Below are 18,092 nucleotides of genomic sequence, written 5' to 3'. Positions count from 1 at the left end.
CTCCCTGTAGTCCCAGTTGGCCTGGAACTCACTACGTAGACCAAGCTGGCCTGGATCTCAAAGAGATCCTACATCCCTACATTTCCTACATCCCCTTTTGTACTGTTTGAAATTTGGACCCTGTGGAGAAGCACTACTTTACAAAATAATTAAAAGGCCAGTGAGATGACATAGTGGATACAGGTGCTCAGTGTGCAAGCCTGATGATCTAAGTTGGAGCCTTAGAACTCACATAAAGGTGAAAGGAGAAAACCAACTCCGCAAAGTTGTCCTCTGACCACCACACATGTGCTGTGGCACAAGCATATCCACATATATACATCATACATACATATATACATATACAAAATGACAACAGAAAAAAATTTAAAGATAATCAGTAATATACAATTTACTCAAAATCTCAAAACCAATCACATTTCTACCACATCCCTCTTATACAAGCATTATATCAACATACACAGAGAACTAAAAATATCTTTAATATTGCAGTTTTTGCATGTGCATAATTTTTATGTGGTTATAATCACAGTAGTACACATATAATCTAGCACATCATTCTATACACTTGTAAGTGCTAGTCTAAGTTTGGAGCCTCTGTAATTATCCCTTTTAAGGGTCATACAATAATTTTATGTGGGTGTCTAACCCTTTGAGAGTTCAATTAAAACATATTTAGATTATTTTCATAATTTAACAAACATTTAGAACCAGAAGCTCCCCCACAAGAGATGCCCTTTACAACCTTGTCAACAGTCTCCATGAAATTAATGTTACCTGTGTGTGTGAAAGAGAATGAGAGAGATAAAAGAGACAGAGACACAGAGCGAGAGAAACAGAGAGACACAGAAAGAGAGAGAGATCCTAAATTGGAATAATCACTGACGATTCTAAATCTTCCCAGAGACAAGTTAATTTTATGGTTCCATTAAAATATATACACCAGATATCAGAGAACTTCAGTTTCAAAAAACAGGTCAGGAGGCTGGAGAGATGCTCAGTGGTTAAGAACACTGATTGTTCTTGCAGAAGACCTGGGTTCAAATCCCAGCACCCACATGGCAGCTACCAACTGTCCGTAACTCCAGTCCCAGGGGATCCAACAGCCTCTTCTGACCTCCATGGGCATTGCATGACATGGGTGCACTTACCTACATGCAGGCAACACATGCATACACATAAAATAAAAATAATAAATAAAATTTAAAAAACCAGGTCAAACTGACATGGTAAAACATGCCTGTGATCCCAGCACTCAGGAGACAGAAAGAGGATCATGAGTTCAAGGCCAAACTAAACTATATAGGAAGTTCAAGGCCAGCATGAGCTACACAGGGAGACACTTTCTCTAAACTCAATAAAAAATTAAAATTTAAATTATAAAAATTCTGGAAGGAGGGGCTGGAGAGATGGCTCAGCGGTTAAGAGCACTGACTGCTCTTGCAGAAGTTCGATTCCCAGCACCCACATGTTGGCTACGAACCGTCCTTAACTCCAGTTCCAGGGGAATCCAAAGGCCTCTTCTAACCTCCATGGCATTGCACGACACAGGTGCACTCACATACATGTTGGCAATACACTCATACACATAAAATAAAAATAATAAATAAAATAGTAAAAAGAAAATTTTGGAAGGAAATGTGCTAAAATGTAATAATCTTCTCAGGGTAAGGGATTATTGGTCAATTTCTACTAAGTTTGGGGGGTTTTGTTTTTCTCCCTTTGGTTGGTATCGAGGCAAGGTCTCATTCTAGAGTTCAAGTTGGGTTTGAACTCCTGTCAATCCTCCTGCCTTCACCTCTATAATGCTAGGATTACAAGAAGGAGCCACTATACCTGGCTTCTCTTTCATTTTTCAAATTAATTTTTATTATTTTAAATTATGTGAGTATGTGTGTCTGTGTATGGGTTTGTGCACAGGAGTGGAAGTATCCATGAATGCCGTAGCCATACCACCTGGATGCTGAAGTTACAGGCAGTTGTGAGCTGCCTGTGAGTGCTGGTAACCCAGGGTTTAGTTGTCAGGTCCTGCGCAAGAGCAGTATAAGCTTTTAACCACTGACCCATCTCTCCAGATCCAAATAATACTTTTTGTTTTGTTTCTGTTTTTTCAGACAGGATCACACTATGTAGCCCTGGCTGGCCTGAAACTCACTATGTAGTCCAGGCTAGCCTCCAATTGCAGAGATCTGCCCACCTGTGCCTCCTGAGTGCTGGTCTTAAAGGTGTGTAATACCATGCAATTTTTCATGTCTTACATTTGATGCCATCACTGTTTGTTTAATAATAAGCACGTGCTACTTTTAGAATATAAAAGTCATAGCTCGGCGTGGTGGCACATGCCTGTAGACCCACCACTTGGGAGGCAGAGGCAGGAGGAACACTGTGAGTTCAAGGCCAGCCTGGACTACATTGTGAGTTCCAGGACAGCTGGGGCTACAGAGAGACCATGTCTCAAAAAAAAAAAAAAGAATATAAAAGTCATATGTGTTCCTGATGCTAACAGGTTTCTGTTAAGCCAGGCATGGTGGTGCACACCTTTGATCTCTGTGAGTTCAAGGCAAGCCTGGTCTACATGGTGAGTTCCAAGGGAGCTGGGGCTAAAGGGAGACCCTGTCTCAAAAAGACCAAAAGAAACAAACAAAAAACAAACAAAAACAAAGCTATCTGCTATCCAAGCATAAACAGGAACTTCATCTGACTTTTAGCAATTCAGTCAACTTAGTCAATTCAGTCAGCCCCAGAGGTACACACTCTCCAAGCACTCATACACACGTCACTCTTACAACCCACGCACATGCTCCCCCACAAACCACCTCAAATATCCCACCTCACATATGTCTATTTTCATTCACAAGCATAGACACTTAAATCCAAAGCTAGGATAGAAACCAGAAAGGACAGGGAATGGGCTAACTATGGAATCAAACATCCCTAATACTCTCTAGTAGAGATGCAAGAATGAGAAGTAGGGGAACCTTGTGCGCAAAGAAGTTCACTTGTGCATCTGACTTCTGCAACTGCTAGGGAGGGTGGGCCATATCCTCCAAAGTGAAAGCACTTAGGGCTCCAAACAGTGCTATTTTCTGGAAAGAATCTGGTGCAGTTAAAAAGTAATTCTAGCACTTGGGAGGCAGAGGAAGGAGGATCTCTAGGAGATGAGGCCAGCCTGGTCTACATAGTGAGTTCCAGGCCAGCTGGGGCTACAGGGAGACCCTGTCTCAAAAAGAAGCAACAAAATGAAAGTAAGCTAAAGGCTAGCCTAGGGTATCTGAAACCCTATGGAAGAAACTAAGGAAGGGGAGGAGGGACAAGAGCGATGGCTCAATAGTTAAGAGTACATACTGCTCTTTCAGAGGACCAGGGTTTAGTTATCAGCACCCATGTCAGGTGGTTCATAATTGCCTCTAGAGGATCCAACATCCACTTCTGGCCCCCAAGGGTACCTGCACTCATGTGACAGATATACATACACAAGAATAAAAATAAAAACAAAGCTTTATTTGTTTTGGGTTTTTTTTTGTCTTTTTGAGACAGGGTCTCCCTGTAGCTCCCTGGAACTCACTATGTAGACCAGGCTGGCCTCAAACTCAGAAAGATTCGCCTGCCTCTGCCTCCCAAGTGCTGGGATTAAAGGCGTGTGCCACCACACCCAGCCCAAAACTTTTTTTTAAAGAGAGAAAAGGGGGCTCAGTGGTTAAGAACACTGGTTGTTTTTGCAGAAGACCCGGGTTCAAGTCCCAGCACCCACATGGCAGCTAACAACTGTGTGTAACTCCAGTCCCAGGGGATCTAACAGCCTCTTCTGACATCCAAGGGCACTGCACCATATGGGTGCACTTACCTACATGCTGAAGGAGAGTGCCCCTCAGACCCATTCCCTTTCCTCTGAGAAAAAGCAGCCCTCCACTTGACTCTGGAAATCCCTTCCATTGTTCAAACCCTTTCCTAGTACACCTGTTTATGGTTTCTATGGGAATGGTCTGGAGCAGAAGAGGAAGAACATTTTGCCCCAGGTAAGCTAGCCAATGGCTGTATAGGTTAAGGCTCTGGAAATCAGCCCTAGATTGTTCAATTCTTTTCCTGGTTATTGTGTATGGTTTCTACAGAAACCCCCTGCTTTGTGGTTTTTGTGGGTTTTCTATGCTTAAAAGCCCTGTGTTTTTACTGCTCGAGGTTATAGTACAGCTCCTGAGGCTGTCTGTGTCCCCAGCTGGTTGGCCTCAATAAAGCACTTCTTGTTACTGAGACTCAGTGTCCCAGTGGTCAATTCAGGGAATTTTTTGGACCCCCCCGATATTTTTGGGGGCTCGTCTGGGATTCCCTGAAAATCCTTGGTCTGTTTTCCTGTCTTTTTCTGTCCTCCATCTGGTACATGGAGACTTCAGTTTTGATTCTTCCCGCGGTGAGTCTGTTTTGGTTTCTGTTCTGACTGTCCAAACTTCTGGAGGCTCAAAGAAGATAAACTGCATACAGTATTGCTCTCTGATCCGGAGGACAGGGGACACCCCAACCCTCCATCTGATTGTTTGACTGACTGTGGCCTTCGGGCATTTGGTATCGACCCTAGTTGCTCCTACAGCAACCATGGAACGTGCAACGATTCCCCAATGCGCAGCGCTTTTGTTCTGTGTCATCCTGGTTTTAAGTCTTTGTTTCCTGTTTGTTTGGTTCTCATTGGTCTCTGTTTTGGATTAATCCTCTTCTTTTCCATTATGGGTCAGACTCCTTCATCTGAAGATACTCCCCTTGACCTAATTCTTTCTCATTTTAAAGATTTCCAGAAAGCAGCTGCAATCTCTGGAGACACTGTCTATTCAGGGAAATTCCAGACCCTCTGTTCTCTTGAATGGCGATCCTTTGATGTAGGATGGCCCTCTACTGGATCCTTTGAGATTAACAAGCTTTCTTCTCTTCACACCACGATCTTTGGAAGCCCAGGACACCCTGATCAGGTTCCTTATGTCATGGTTTACTTTTACCTTTTGGACAAACCTCCCAAATGGTTGAGACCCTATTTATCTCCTTCTCCCTCAAAACCCTCCCTCTTGTCTCTGGGTCCTTGATGGACTCGTCCCTGGTCTCACCCACCTCCTGTCTTCCCCCTTTCAACTGAGGACTCTCTCTTAGATCCCCCTCCTTACATTCCCCAACCGCTCCTTCTCCTTCCCCAGCCTCTCCTCCTTCCCCAGCCACCCCTCCACTTCTCGCCCCTCCACACACGCGTTCAGGACAGCCATTCAGTTCCGAGGCTACTCCTGCCATCCTTCCCCTCTGTGCTATGGCCCCACTGGATGCCTCTGGCCATAGTTTTCTTGTTTATACTCCCTTCTCAACTAGTGATCTTTATAATTGGAAATTGCAAAACCTCTCTTTCTCTGAAAAACCACAAGCCTTGATTGGGTTATTGGAGAAGATTTTCCTTACCCATCAACCCACATGGGATGATATCCAGCCACTCCTCCTCACTCTCTTTACCATTGAGGAACGCACCCAGATCCTCTCAGAGGCCCGGAAATGGGTGCCATCTGGGAACAGCCGATTCACTGAGGATCTGGCAGAGATTGAGGAGGCCTTTCCTCGACACTGCCCTAGATGGGACCCCCAACACCTCTGAAGGTAGGGAGGCACTCAAACTCCATTGCCAGATTCTTATGGGGGCAGGTCTCCAGGCTGCTGCCAAAAAGCCCACAAATTTGTCAAAAGTCAGTCAGGTTTTACAGGGACAGATGGAAGCTCCAACACAGCTTATGGAAGCTTATAGAGCCTACACTTCTATTGATCCTGAGGCATCAGAGAACCAACGAGCCATAAACATAGTTTTTGTGACTCAGTCAGCACCTGATAGCCATAAAAAGTTACAGAAACTGAACGGTTTTGAAGGTAAGAGTCTCTCCAAATTGCTTGAAATAGCCCAAAAGGTTTTTAATAACCATGACACCCAGGAGGAACGTGAGGAACGTCACAACCAAAAATTGGCTCGAGCTCTGGCACTAAGAGAAGGAGAATGCCCCCCAAGGAAATATCCTCTGGGGAAACAGAACTGGCAGACTGGACCACCTCCCAAAAACGGCCCTCTCAAGAGAGACCAATGTGCCTACTGCAAGGAGATGGGACACTGGATTCGGGATTGCCCTCGACATCATAAGGGAACTCAAAAGGTACTTGAGTTAAATAACTGAGGGGGTCAAGGCTCATCTCCCCTCCCTGAGCCCCAGCTAACCCTAAAAGTGGGAGGGAGGCCTATTTACTTTTTGGTTGATACTAGCACCACCTTCTCGGTTTTAAAGACGCCCCTTGGTCCCCTGGCCTCACAGCAGCACACCTACATTCAAGTAGTTACAGGTAGCCGCTCTTATCCTTGGACTACTCAGAGAACTGTCAATTTGGGCACAGGGCAGATTCAACATTCCTTCATGGTTATCCCTGACTCTCCCTACCCACTCCTGGGCTGAGATTTGCTAAGTAAATTCAGTGCCTCAATCCATTTTGACAAAGATAAGGTCAATGTAGAGACCACTGGATTTGTTCTCACCCTGCAAGCTGAAGACGAACACTGTCTTCATGAAGGACCCCCTCTGGATCAACTGCCGTCCCTAATGGCTAAATTGATTCAAGAGATCCCTCGGGTCTGGGCCCATGATGGTCTCCCTGGAAGCCACTGCTAGCCCAGTCTGGGTATGACAATACCCGATATCCTTTGAAGCACAAGGTTCCATGTGGGTTCACCTAAAAAGACTGTGGGAATCTGGCATCTTAGTCCCCTGCCAATCTCCTTGGGACACGCCCCTACTCCCCATGAAGAAATCAGGGACTAATGACTACAGTCCTGTGCAAGATCTGAGTGTAGAACCCTGAGACCCTCTTCATTCACCCGCTACCCCCCAATCCCTCCAGACCCCCACTAATTGCTCTTTTAGCTTCTGTAAAATGCTTGGCTGCTCCTTTAGACATGCCTAGACATACCCTGGCATGCCCTGACCCCCGCCTGCTATTCCCCACCCCCCTTCCAGGAAACTATAGATTAAGCAAGCCCGAGCATAAAAACTGCCCTATAAGGTAAAAACGGAGACTCCTGGCCCCACAGGTAACAGTCAGCACATTCCACAGCCCTGAGAATAGCACCTACCAATAAGAAACTTCCAGGGCTGCATCTTATACATCCAATTGGTTTAAAATTATGTTGGTGCGCGCGTGGGCTCCTTGAACCAACCAAAATGTATCTTCGGTATCTCCCCCCTCTTTGTCTAAAACCTATAAAAGGCTCCACTCTCCCTGGGCTCTCAGCATGGATCCATTGAGTTGGTGAGGTCTGAGAGCCCGAGCTTAAGGCCGAATAAACCATAAACCTTTGCTTTTGCATTTTGGTGTGTTGGGTCCTCAGTGGTCTTTTTGGGGTCCAGTGGATGAGGTACAACACTGAGAGAGGTGATAAAGAGTGTCGTGGACATACACCCCACTGTGCCTTACACCCTCCTGAGCTCCCTGGCCCAACAGGACAATTTATACCATCCTGGATTTGAAAGAGACTTTTTTCAGTATCCCCTTGGACAAGAGGAGCCAATCCATCTGTGCTTTTGAATGGCAAGATCCTGAAGAAGGGTTCAGTGGCCAAGTGACCTGGACAAGGCTTCCACAAGAATTTAAGAACTCTTCCATCATCTTTGATAAGGCCTTGCATGAAGACCTCCAAGGGTTCTGAACTGCCCATCCCCATGTTTCTCTTCTGCAATACGTAGATGATTTGCTCCTTGCCACCTCTGACCACCCCTCTTGCTTAGAGGCTACAAAAGACTTGTTGAAGGAACTTCAATGCTTGGGGTACAAGGTGTCAGCTAAAAAGGCACAGATCTACCAGGAGGAGGTACAGTATCTGGGGTATCAATTGGAAGGAGGTATGCGCAGGCTCTCCTCTGCAAGGAAAAAGGCCGTCCTGGACATCCCCATTCCCCAAAGTCAAAGACAAGTCAGAGAATTCCTGGAGTCAGCTGGATATTGTCACCTATGGACACCTGGTTTTGCAGAGCTGGCCAGGCCTCTATACGAGGTAACAAGGGGGGAACCCTCAGCATTTTCCTGGGGAGAAGAAAACAGAAAGCCTTTGACAACCTAAAACAGGCCCTCACTTCTGCACCAGCCCTAGTCCTACCTGACGTCTCGAAGCCCTTCTATCTTTATGTAGATGAATGGTTTGGTGTAGCAAAGGGCATACTTCCTCAAACTTTGGGCCCCTGGAAGAGACCAGTAGCCTACCTCTCAAAGAAATTAGACTCAGTAGTGGCTGGATGGCCAACCTGTTTGAAGATCATAGCGGCCACTGCAGTTCTAGTTAAGGATGCTGATAAGCTCACCTTTGGACAACAACTGATTGTGACCACCTCCCATGCTATTGAAGGGGTGCTGAGGGCACTGCCTGATAGCTGGCTCATGAATGCAAAATTAACTCATTACCAGTCTCTCCTGCTAGATGTGCCCCACCTGACATATGCAGTGACCAGTGCCTTAAACCCTGCATCCCTGCTCCCTGAGACTGAGTTTGAGACAGCTGTGCATCACAATTGCTCCAAACTGCTGCAGTATGTCCAGGGAAGCCAACCTGATCTCACCGACATACCATGGAAGAACCCTGACTTGGTGATATATACAGACGGGAGTAGTTACATAAGAGATGGAGTCAGGTATGCAGGGGTGGCAGTAGTCACACAGGAGGATGTCCTATGGGTGGAAGCCCTGCCCAAAAGAACCTCTGCACAAAAGGCCGAACTGATAGCCTTGATTCAAGCCCTAAGACTGGAAAGAAGGTAAGACTGTCAACATTTACACTGACAGTAGATATGCTTTTGCCACTGTTCATGTACAGGGAGCCATCTATCGAGAAAGAGGCCTCCTGACATCAGAAGGAAAGACTATCAAAAACAAACAAGAGATCACTGATTTGTTAAGAGTCATATAGATGCCAAAAAGGGTGGCAGTCATTCATTGCCTAGGACACCAAAAGAACAACACACCTGAGGCCCGAAGAAACTGAAAGGCAGATCAAGTTGCCAAGGAAATAGCAGAATCCCCATCCAAACCTGTGCTCCTAGCCCTGCCAGATCCTACATTACCTGAAAAGCCTTCATACACAGAAGAAGTTAACAAATATTTCCAGACAATTCCAAATGGGTATGTCTCCTCAGGATGGAGACACACTTCAGATGACAAGGTCATCCTCCCCCGCCACCTGGGGGAAATGCTAGCTCACCAGTTCCATGAAGGAACCCACATGGGAAAAGAAAAAATCAGGTTATTACTAACCAGATGCTTCCAGTTTCCTTCCTCAACAGCTACTATACAGGACATCACCTCCAGATGTATGGCATGCCAGATGACTAATGCATACCCAAAAAATGATAAATCCTCAGGAAAATGTGAAAGAGGAACTGCCCCCAGAGTCCACTGGGAGGTAGACTTCACTGAGGTAAAGCTGAGACCTTCTGGATATAAATATTTACTGGTTTTTGTAGATACCTTTTCAGGATGGGTAGAAGCCTTTTCCACCAAAAAGGAAATGGCACCCACAGTTGCCAAGAAGTTGTTAGATGAACTCACTCCCAGGTTTGGTGTGCCCCTGGTGTTAGGATCTGACAATGGACCAGCGTTCATCTCTCAGGTAATTCAGGCCTTAGCAAAGGCCCTGGGGACAGACTGGAAACTACACTGTGCATACCATCCCCGGAGTTCAGGACAAGTAGAGAGGATGAATCGGACCCTTAAGGAGACCTTGACTAAATTAACCTTAGAATCTGGCACAGACTGGGTGACTCTCTTCCCTTGTGCCCTCCTCAGGGCTAGAAACACCCCCTATATCCAGGGAATAACTCCTTTTGAGATTCTTTTCAGAAGAGCCCCGCCCCTCCCCTGGTCCCAAGATTAAAGTCAGAACTGTTGGCTGAAATATCTAATCATGAAATCCTCCAGTCTATTAGGGCATTATAAGCTGTACAGAGCACCTCCACCCCCTGATCCGACATGTGCATGAACTGCCTCCAGCTACTCCACATCCTTACCGACCTGGAGACACTGGATAAAACGACATCAGAAGGAGACATTGGCCCCTCGGTGGAAAGGACCATTCACTGTGATCCTAACGACTCCCACGGCAGTAAAAGTGGACGGACTGCGCACCCGGATTCATCACTCGCACATCAAGCTTGCTCAGGTTGACTGAGAAAAATGGAAGGTCCAACCCCATCCAGAAGACCCCCTAAAACTTCAACTGGTAAAAGAAAACCCACCTACTACTGCCCCACTATAATTATGACTCTGTTCTTAATACTACCCCTTGGGACTAATCCCCAGAGAATTTACCAACCCCCCCCCACTTACGTTTGGAGATTATCTGATATGCAAACAGGAAAAACTATTATAGAAGTAACACCTCCTAGCCCTCAGGTCACTCCCCAATTTAAAACTGACCTATGATCCTTATGGCTGATGCTAGGCTCCCTAAAACAAATGATGGCCCACAGTGTCTATGGGGGATCATTTGGGGGATCAGTAGCAATAGCAATGTCAGGAGCATCGGGACAAACATTCCTTCTTGCTACTGGATGCAGAGCTGGCACCATAGATGCAGAAAAGGCCTTGGGAACGGCCTTCTAACATGCCCAGCAAACACTGGGACTGATTATGATGATGAGGGCAGTTATTTCTGAGCCCACTGGGTATGTGAAACCTGGGCCCCGATGTTTTTTAAACAAAAAGATCCATACCTTAGTATCCGATTGGAAAAAAATAAGTCTTGCTTGGTTCCCAGGTCCTGCAACCCAATTACTATAACCCTAAAGAGATGGGATGTTTTTGCAGTAGACCAAAAATGGGACATGGACCCCACATGGGGACTGAGAGCCTATGTGTCTGGTATGGACCCCGGAACCCTATTCACAATTCAAAGATTCTCAAAAGCTATACCGCCTCGACCCACAGGGCCTTTGGCAGACCTTAAGCCAGATTTCCCTCCTCCCCCTTTGAGGACCCCCAGCTCACATACGCCCCCAACTACAAGGCCAATATCTTTAAGAGATAAAGACACCCCCCCTTCTAAAAGGGGAGCCTCTTATAAATACCATAAAGTCCACTTTTCAATATTTGAATAACACTCACCCGGAGATGACCAGGGATTGTTGGCTCTGCCTAGATTCCCGATCACCCTATTATATAGGTTTTTCCCTTACTGTAGCAAAAAAAGGAGTTACAAATAGTGCCCATGAATAATACTGTCTCATGCCCCTGGGAAACCACTTTCACCCTAGGAGACCTACAGGGACAAAGGACCTGCTTCATGTCAAATGGGTATCCCTTAGCCACCTCTCCTTACCTTTGTAATCAGTCCTATATCATACCCAAGGACACCTGGCCTATAGGAAATACTCAACTACTTCCTATCCCCCGATCTACTTGGTTTGCTTGTTCCTCTAGCTTAACTCCTTGCCTACATCCCAGTTACTTCATGGGAAGACAAGAGTTTTGTGTCCTGGTACATGTCATGCCCCAGGTATATTATTATGGGGGAGATGCAGGTAGACATCATATGGGCCTCTCCCGGCCCCGCAGGGCAGCAACTGCTGCCATTCTAGTCCCCCTCCTGTGGGGACAGGGAAAGCTGGGTCTGCCACCATCAGGACGGCAGCCTGGGTCACAAGTGACCAGAATTTAAAGATTTTGAGTGAACAAGTTGACAAAGATATCAGGAGACTGCATACCACCGCGTCCTATGCAACAAGTAGACCCCTTAGCCAAAGTAGTCCTGCAAAATAGAAGGGGTCTAGACCTACTTTTCCTTAAGGAGGGCAGATTCTGTATGGCTCTAGGAGGAGTATGTTGTTTTTATGCCAACCATTCAGGTATGATTAAGGACACCCTGGCTCAGGTAAAACAGAGCCTCTTAGAATGAGAAGAGCTTAGAAAAGGATCCCAGAACTGGTTCAAATCCCTCCTCTCCTGGTTGCCTTGGCTTACCACCCTTATCACTGGTCTGGCTGGTCCCCTCTTAATCCTTATAGCACTGTTAATCTTTGGACCCTGTATCTTTAATGCTCTAGTCAAGTTTGTTAAACAAAGGGTTTCTGCTGTACAACAGATGGTTATGAGGGCCCATTACAATCCCCTAGGCGACACATATGAGTCAATGAGAGATCTTTGTGAGTTCAAGGCCAGCCTGGTCTACATAGTGAGTTCCAGGACAGCTGGGGCTACAGAGAGACCCTGTTTCAAAAAGACCAAAAAAAGAAAGAAAAAAAAAGAGAAAAGGAAAGAAAGTCAAAGAAAAAAGATGCAGCTAGTAAGTTCCATCAAGGCAGGAAAGGCCTCCTTTCACATTCAGACTCCTGGGAACATAACACTAGGTTGCATTTATACCACACCTGATCTGCCACCAGATGAGATACACACACACCATGTTACTTTGGGAGTAAAAAAAAAGAGCATTATATGACAGCATCTATATTATAAATGGAGTGTTCCTATTAACAATTCAGACAACGCACTTAATAACTGAAAATGCTACCTTCATAAACAGATTACATAAAAGATACTGGAGCCCAGTGCAGTGGCTCAAACCTGTAATCCCAGCACTTGGGAGGTAGAGGCAAGGGGACCAGAAGCTCAAGGTCATCCTCTATACATGCAGGTCTTGGCTCTGTGATACTCTTGTCTTAAAAAACAAAAAACAGGGCTGGTGAGATCTGACAATAGTTCTCCAAACCCACACAGTAGAGCAGAACCAAAATGCTCTAAGTTATCCTCAGGAGGAAGAATCCGCATCTTAAAGTGGGTGTGGTGGCACACACCTTTAATCCCAGTATGCATGAGGCAGAGGTAGGTGGATCTCTGAGTTCTAGACTAGTCAGGGCTACATAGTGAGACATTTTCTTTCTTGTCTTTTTGAGACAGGGTCTTCCCTGTAGCCCCAGCTGTCCTAGAACTCACTATGTAGACCAGGCTGGCCTTGAACTCACAGAGATCCACCTGCCTCTGCCTCCCAAGTGCTGGGATTAAAGGCGTGCGCCACCATACCCAGCGAGACCCTTTCTTAAAAAAAGAATCCTTGGCTGGAGAGATGGCTCAGCGGTTAAGAACATTGGTTGTTCTTGCAGAAGACCTGAGTTCAAATCCCAGCACCCACGTGGCAGCTAACAACTGTCCATAACTCCAGTTCCAGAGGATCTGATGGCCTCTTCTGTCTTCCGAGGGCTACAGGGAGACCCTGTCTCAGAAAGGCCAAAAAAAAAAAAAATTCCTTGTCTCTACTCCTTTATAAGGTACTCAGCAAGTCTGAATCAGGAAGGCTACCACAGCTTACAGAGATATAAAGATCAGCCGTTCATTATCCTGTACATTATCTGCTCCAAATCGGTAAGACAACTCACAGAAAGCAAGCCAGGAAGCTAGTCCAAGTCCAGGCGCCTAGCACAGTCCAACAATGCTTCCTCCTGAGATGCTGAATAACAGACAAGAAGACCCAAGAGATTCCCCTCCACTTTCCATCCCAACAAACTCTTGGTCATCAGGGCCTCCCAAAGGAGCTGTAAAAGCAAAGAATTCGGACCCATTTCTAGTATTCAAGAAGGCTCAGCTAGGTGTTGTGGAAAACACTTTTAATCCCAGCGCTCAAGAGGGAGAAACAGGTGGATCTCTATGAGTTCAAGGCCAGCAAGGGGCTACATAAAGACCCTATCTCAAAAAAAAAAAAAAAAATATATATATATATATATATATATATATGTTAGCAATATATATATCTTAGTAATTTATATACATATATATCTGTGAGGTCTTGGGAAAACTGTTCAGCCTTTCTGGGCTTCTAGCTTCTTACCTGTTAAGCAAGGGCCTAATCACCACCTCAGAGAACTCTGGCAATGATATAGTAAAAACCTAATAGCAGAGTCAGGTCATGGTAAAGAGCAAATGTGGCTCTGACCTGACACATCCAACTCAGTCAGGCAAGAATGTGTTTAAAGAAAAGACACATCATCATGCTAGCAAACAACTACAAGCACCATAAAAACCTCTCCAGCCCAGGAACAAGAAGGAAAGTACAAGAATCCAGGCTCTGTGGGTAAGGGCTGGCAAGATGGATCAGTGGGCAAAAAAGCCTCCCAGGAAGCTTCAAGCGACAACATGGCCCCCTGGTATAATTTCAGAAGAGCCCTGAGTAACTAGAACCCAGTTCTTGCCAACTGCTCAGTGGATGCTGCAAATAAAGAGGTTTTAACATCATGACTGACACCCTAAATAGCAGTGGGTCAATTTTACCTTTCTTTTTTCTTTGTTTTTGGAGACATGGTCCTACATACTATGCAGCCTAGACTGGCCCAGATTTTGACATCCTCTTGCCTGAATGCTGGGTGCTAGGATTATAGATGTATGTGCCACCACATCCAGTTTATTTGGGGCTGGAGAGATATTTTTATCTCTTTTCTTAAAGACCTCTTAAGCTCAAGCATGCAAATGTACACCCACTTAACAAATGTTTGCATGTGTAAAAAATGAATAACATGAGAATTAACAGATCAAAACTTCAGGGACTTCCAACCAATAAATAAAATAAAGGGGAACATGTTACCAACTTGATGTCTTCTGGATCTAGCAGAGCATACATGCCTGCTGTCATCTCCATGCAAACTAGTAGGTGCTGAAGGCCACAGCATGGACCAGGAACTGGTGGTAGATGTGTAGGCCCCTGCATACCCACTGTGCCTCTGTCACTTTCTATGCATCTTACCTCTCCAGTTAAGAGTGGTAGCCCTGATGGCTCTAGTAGGTTAGGCATCTGTCCTGCAGAGCCCCGGCTCATCTATTTCTTTCCTTTTCCTTGTGCATGCTAAGTTCAAAACTTCATGTGCAGGTGCATGTATATGTTTGCATGCACATGTGTGTATCCCGGGATAGGATCTGTATGTGTGTGTGTGTGTGTGTGTGTGTATTGAGACAGAGTCTCACTTTATAGCCCAGGCTGGCCTTGAACTGGAAACAATCCTGGCTTAGTGCTGAGACTATAAGCATGCACCACCATGCCCATCTTAAGATTTACTTTGTGGGGGCTGGAGAGATGACTCAGTAGTTAAGAGCACTGGCTGTTCTTGCAAAGGACCCAGTTTTGATTCCCAGCACCCACAGAGCAGCTAAAAACAGTCTGTAACTCCCAGTTCCAAGAGATCTGACACCCTCTTTTGACTTCCACCAGCACTGCACAATACAGATGGAGTTACACACACACACACACACGCAGGCAATATATTCAGACACATAAAATTTTTTTTTGGTCTTTTTGAGACAGGGTCTCCCTGTAGCCCCAGCTGTCCTGCAGCTCACTATGTAGACGAGGCTGGCCTTGAACTCACAGAGATCCACCTGCCTCTGCCTCCCGAGTGCTTGGATTAAAGGCATGCGCCACCACGCCAGGCCAAAATAAAAATATTTTTTAAAAAGATTTACAGCTGGGTGTGGCTGTAAATGCCAGCACTCAGGAGGCAGAGGTGGGCAGATCTCTGTGAATTCAAGGCCAGCCTGGTCTACATAGTGAGTGCCAGGCCAGCTGGAGCTACAGGGAGACCCTGGCTCAAAATAGATGAAAATAAATATATAAAAATAAAAAAGATTTACTTTGCAGCTGTTGATTTTGCCACTTGATTTTATTGTAAAGCAGAAACCCTTTATTACTTTTGGTAGTAAGAAGGAGTGAACTCAGAGCCGTGGGCATGTGCTCTACCACTGGTAAATATCCCCAGCCAGAAATGAACACTTAATTGCTAGGGCCTTCTGGAGCTCTCAAAACCTAGCTCAAATAGGAAACGTACACAGTAAAATAACTCTACTCAATAGAAGCATCTAAAGTCTGGCCTCTACTGTCCTAACGTGTGGCAGAAGCTGGGCACTGATGAGGGTGTCACCATCCTGGGTTTAGGAAAGCGGTAGCAAGTGTAGCACTAGGCGAGGTGACACTAGACTTGCCAGCAGACCTTTGTCTAAGAGGAAAGAGGGTCTTCCGGGAAACTACCCTGTAACAGACATCAGGACCCCTCTCCCCTGCCCGGCGGCAGTTAGCCTGTTACCTGCTCTGCCCCGTAGACCGTGGCGAACTGGATGAAGTCCTCGATGCGGACAAAGCCATCCCCATCACTGTCCAGGGCGTCGAACACGGCCCTGAGGCGCGCACCCTCTTCCTGGGCTGTCCGCGGCTCGCTGGGCAGCAACAACGCAGAGCTTGGGTCCGAGGGCGGCCCGGGACAGGCCTGCAGCAGCTCGCCCGAGGGCCTCAGGGGCAGGGCCCGCATGGAGCCGCAGTCTTCCAGATCCTCAGGCCAGCTGCACCGGGCTCTGGGCTCCTCTGGCTCTTTGGACTGTAGCCAGAGGCACGGCGCATCCGTCTCTGGCCAGCAGCGAGTTGCGTTCGGCTCCTCCAGCCAGAGGCAGGGCACGTAGGGCTCCTGCGGCCAGAGGCGAGATGCTGTGGGCTCCTCCGCTTCCTGCGGGCAGCAGCACCGCGCATCGGGATCCTCTGACCAACAGCGAGGTGAGTCGGGTTCCTCAAGCTCTTCGGCCCAGCAACATGGTGTATCAAGTTTCTCTGGCTCCTTCGCACGGCAGCCAAAAGCGTCGGGGTCCGCCAGCTCCTCCCTCAAGCAGTTAAGTGCGTCGGGCCCCTCAGGCTCCCTGGCCAGGCCGCACAGTGCGTTGAGCTCCTCCGGCCAGCAGCTAAGTGTGTCGGGCTCCCCGGGCTCCTTGGCTAAGGAGCTAGGTACGTTGGGCTCTCCCAGTTCCTTAGCCAAACAGCTAGATGAATCGGGTTTCTCCAGCTCCTGGGCCAAGAGACACAGTGCATCCAGCTCCTCTGGCCAACAGCTAGGTGCATTGGGCCCCTCCAGCTCCTGAGCCAAGCAGCTAGGTGCATTGGGCCCCTCCAGTTCCTGGGCCAAGCAGCTAGGTGCATCTAGCTCCTCCAGATCCTGGGCCAAGCAGCTAGATGAATCGGGCTCCTCCAGGTCCTGGGCCAAGAGGCACAGTGCGTCCAGTTCCTCTAGCCAGCAGCTAGGTCCGTTGGGCCCCTCCAGCTCCTGGGTCAAACAGCTAAGTGCATCAGGCACCTCCAGTTCCTGGGCCAAGCAGCTAGGTGTATCGGGCCCCTCCAGTTCCTGGGCCAAGCAGCTAGGTGCATCTGGCTCCTCCAGTCCCTGGGTTAAGAGGCACAGCGCGACCAGCTCCTCCCGCCAGCAGCTAGAAGCGTCGGGCTCCTCCAACTCCTGAGCTAAGCCGTTAGGTGCATCAGGCTTCTCCAGCTCCCGAGCCAAGCAGCTAGATGCATCGGGCTCCTCCAGCTCCTGGGCCAAACAACTAGGTGCATCGGGCTCCTCCAGCTCCTCTGGCCAGCAGCTAGGTGCAATGGGCCTCTCCAGCTCCTGGGCTAAGCAGCTAGGTGCATTAGGTCCCTCCAGTTCCTGAGCCAAGCAGTTAGGTGTATCAGTCCCCTCCAGTTCCTGGGCCAAGCAGCTAGATGCGTTGGGCTCCTCCAGCTCCTGGGCCAGGCAGCTAGATGCGTCCAGCTCCTCCAGCTCCTGGGCCAGGTAGCTAGGTGCATCAGACTCCTCCAGCTCCTGGGTCAAGAGGTACAGTGCGTCCAGCTCCCTTGGCCAGCAGCTAGGTGCGTTGGGCTCCTCTGACTCCTTGGCCAATCGGCACCGTGAGTCCAGCTTCTCAGGCCAACAGAGAGGTGCGTTGCGGTCCTTGGCCCAGCTACACGGTGCATCAGGCTCCTCCGGCTCCTCTGGCCAGCACTGAGGCGGGGCGTGTTCTCCAGGCTCCTCCGACCACCTGCAAGGTCCGCCGGGACCTATCGGTCCCTTGACCCCGCGCCAGGAACCCGGCACCGGTTCGTCGTGGTCGGACAGGGAGGCCGGCGGGTCCGACTCCATGCTCGGGCGCCGGCTGAACTATGGATGAAGTGAGCCGCACCGGAAGCAGACAAAGGCGCTCAGGGCGCGGCGGCGGGCGCGGGCATCCCCGCGGCTGCGCGGGCGGGTGCGCGCGGGGAGCCCAGGCTGCTGAGGCTG

General features: G+C 47.8%; 1 protein-coding gene across 10 annotated transcripts in view; it reads right to left on the bottom strand.

Annotated features, from left to right (window-relative positions):
• The window catches only part of Rab11fip3 (RAB11 family interacting protein 3), a 97,125-nt gene extending 79,039 nt beyond the window's left edge, over positions 1 to 18,086 (bottom strand). For all 10 annotated transcript variants that reach the window (XM_008856099.3, XM_008856101.3, XM_008856104.3 and 7 more), the window contains exon 1: positions 16,098 to 18,086. In XM_008856099.3, the coding sequence (XP_008854321.1) occupies positions 16,098 to 17,954 (1,857 nt within the window). In that variant the 5' untranslated portion in view covers positions 17,955 to 18,086. The remainder of the gene's footprint in view (positions 1 to 16,097) is intronic.
• Between the last annotated feature and the right edge of the window lie 6 nt (positions 18,087 to 18,092).

Source organism: Nannospalax galili, unplaced genomic scaffold (assembly GCF_000622305.1).
Source record: "Nannospalax galili isolate Female #2095 unplaced genomic scaffold, S.galili_v1.0 scaffold668, whole genome shotgun sequence".
Taxonomy (NCBI): Eukaryota; Metazoa; Chordata; class Mammalia; order Rodentia; family Spalacidae; genus Nannospalax; species Nannospalax galili.
Note: the sequence above shows the minus strand (reverse complement) of the source record. Positions and strands in the feature narration are given on the sequence as shown.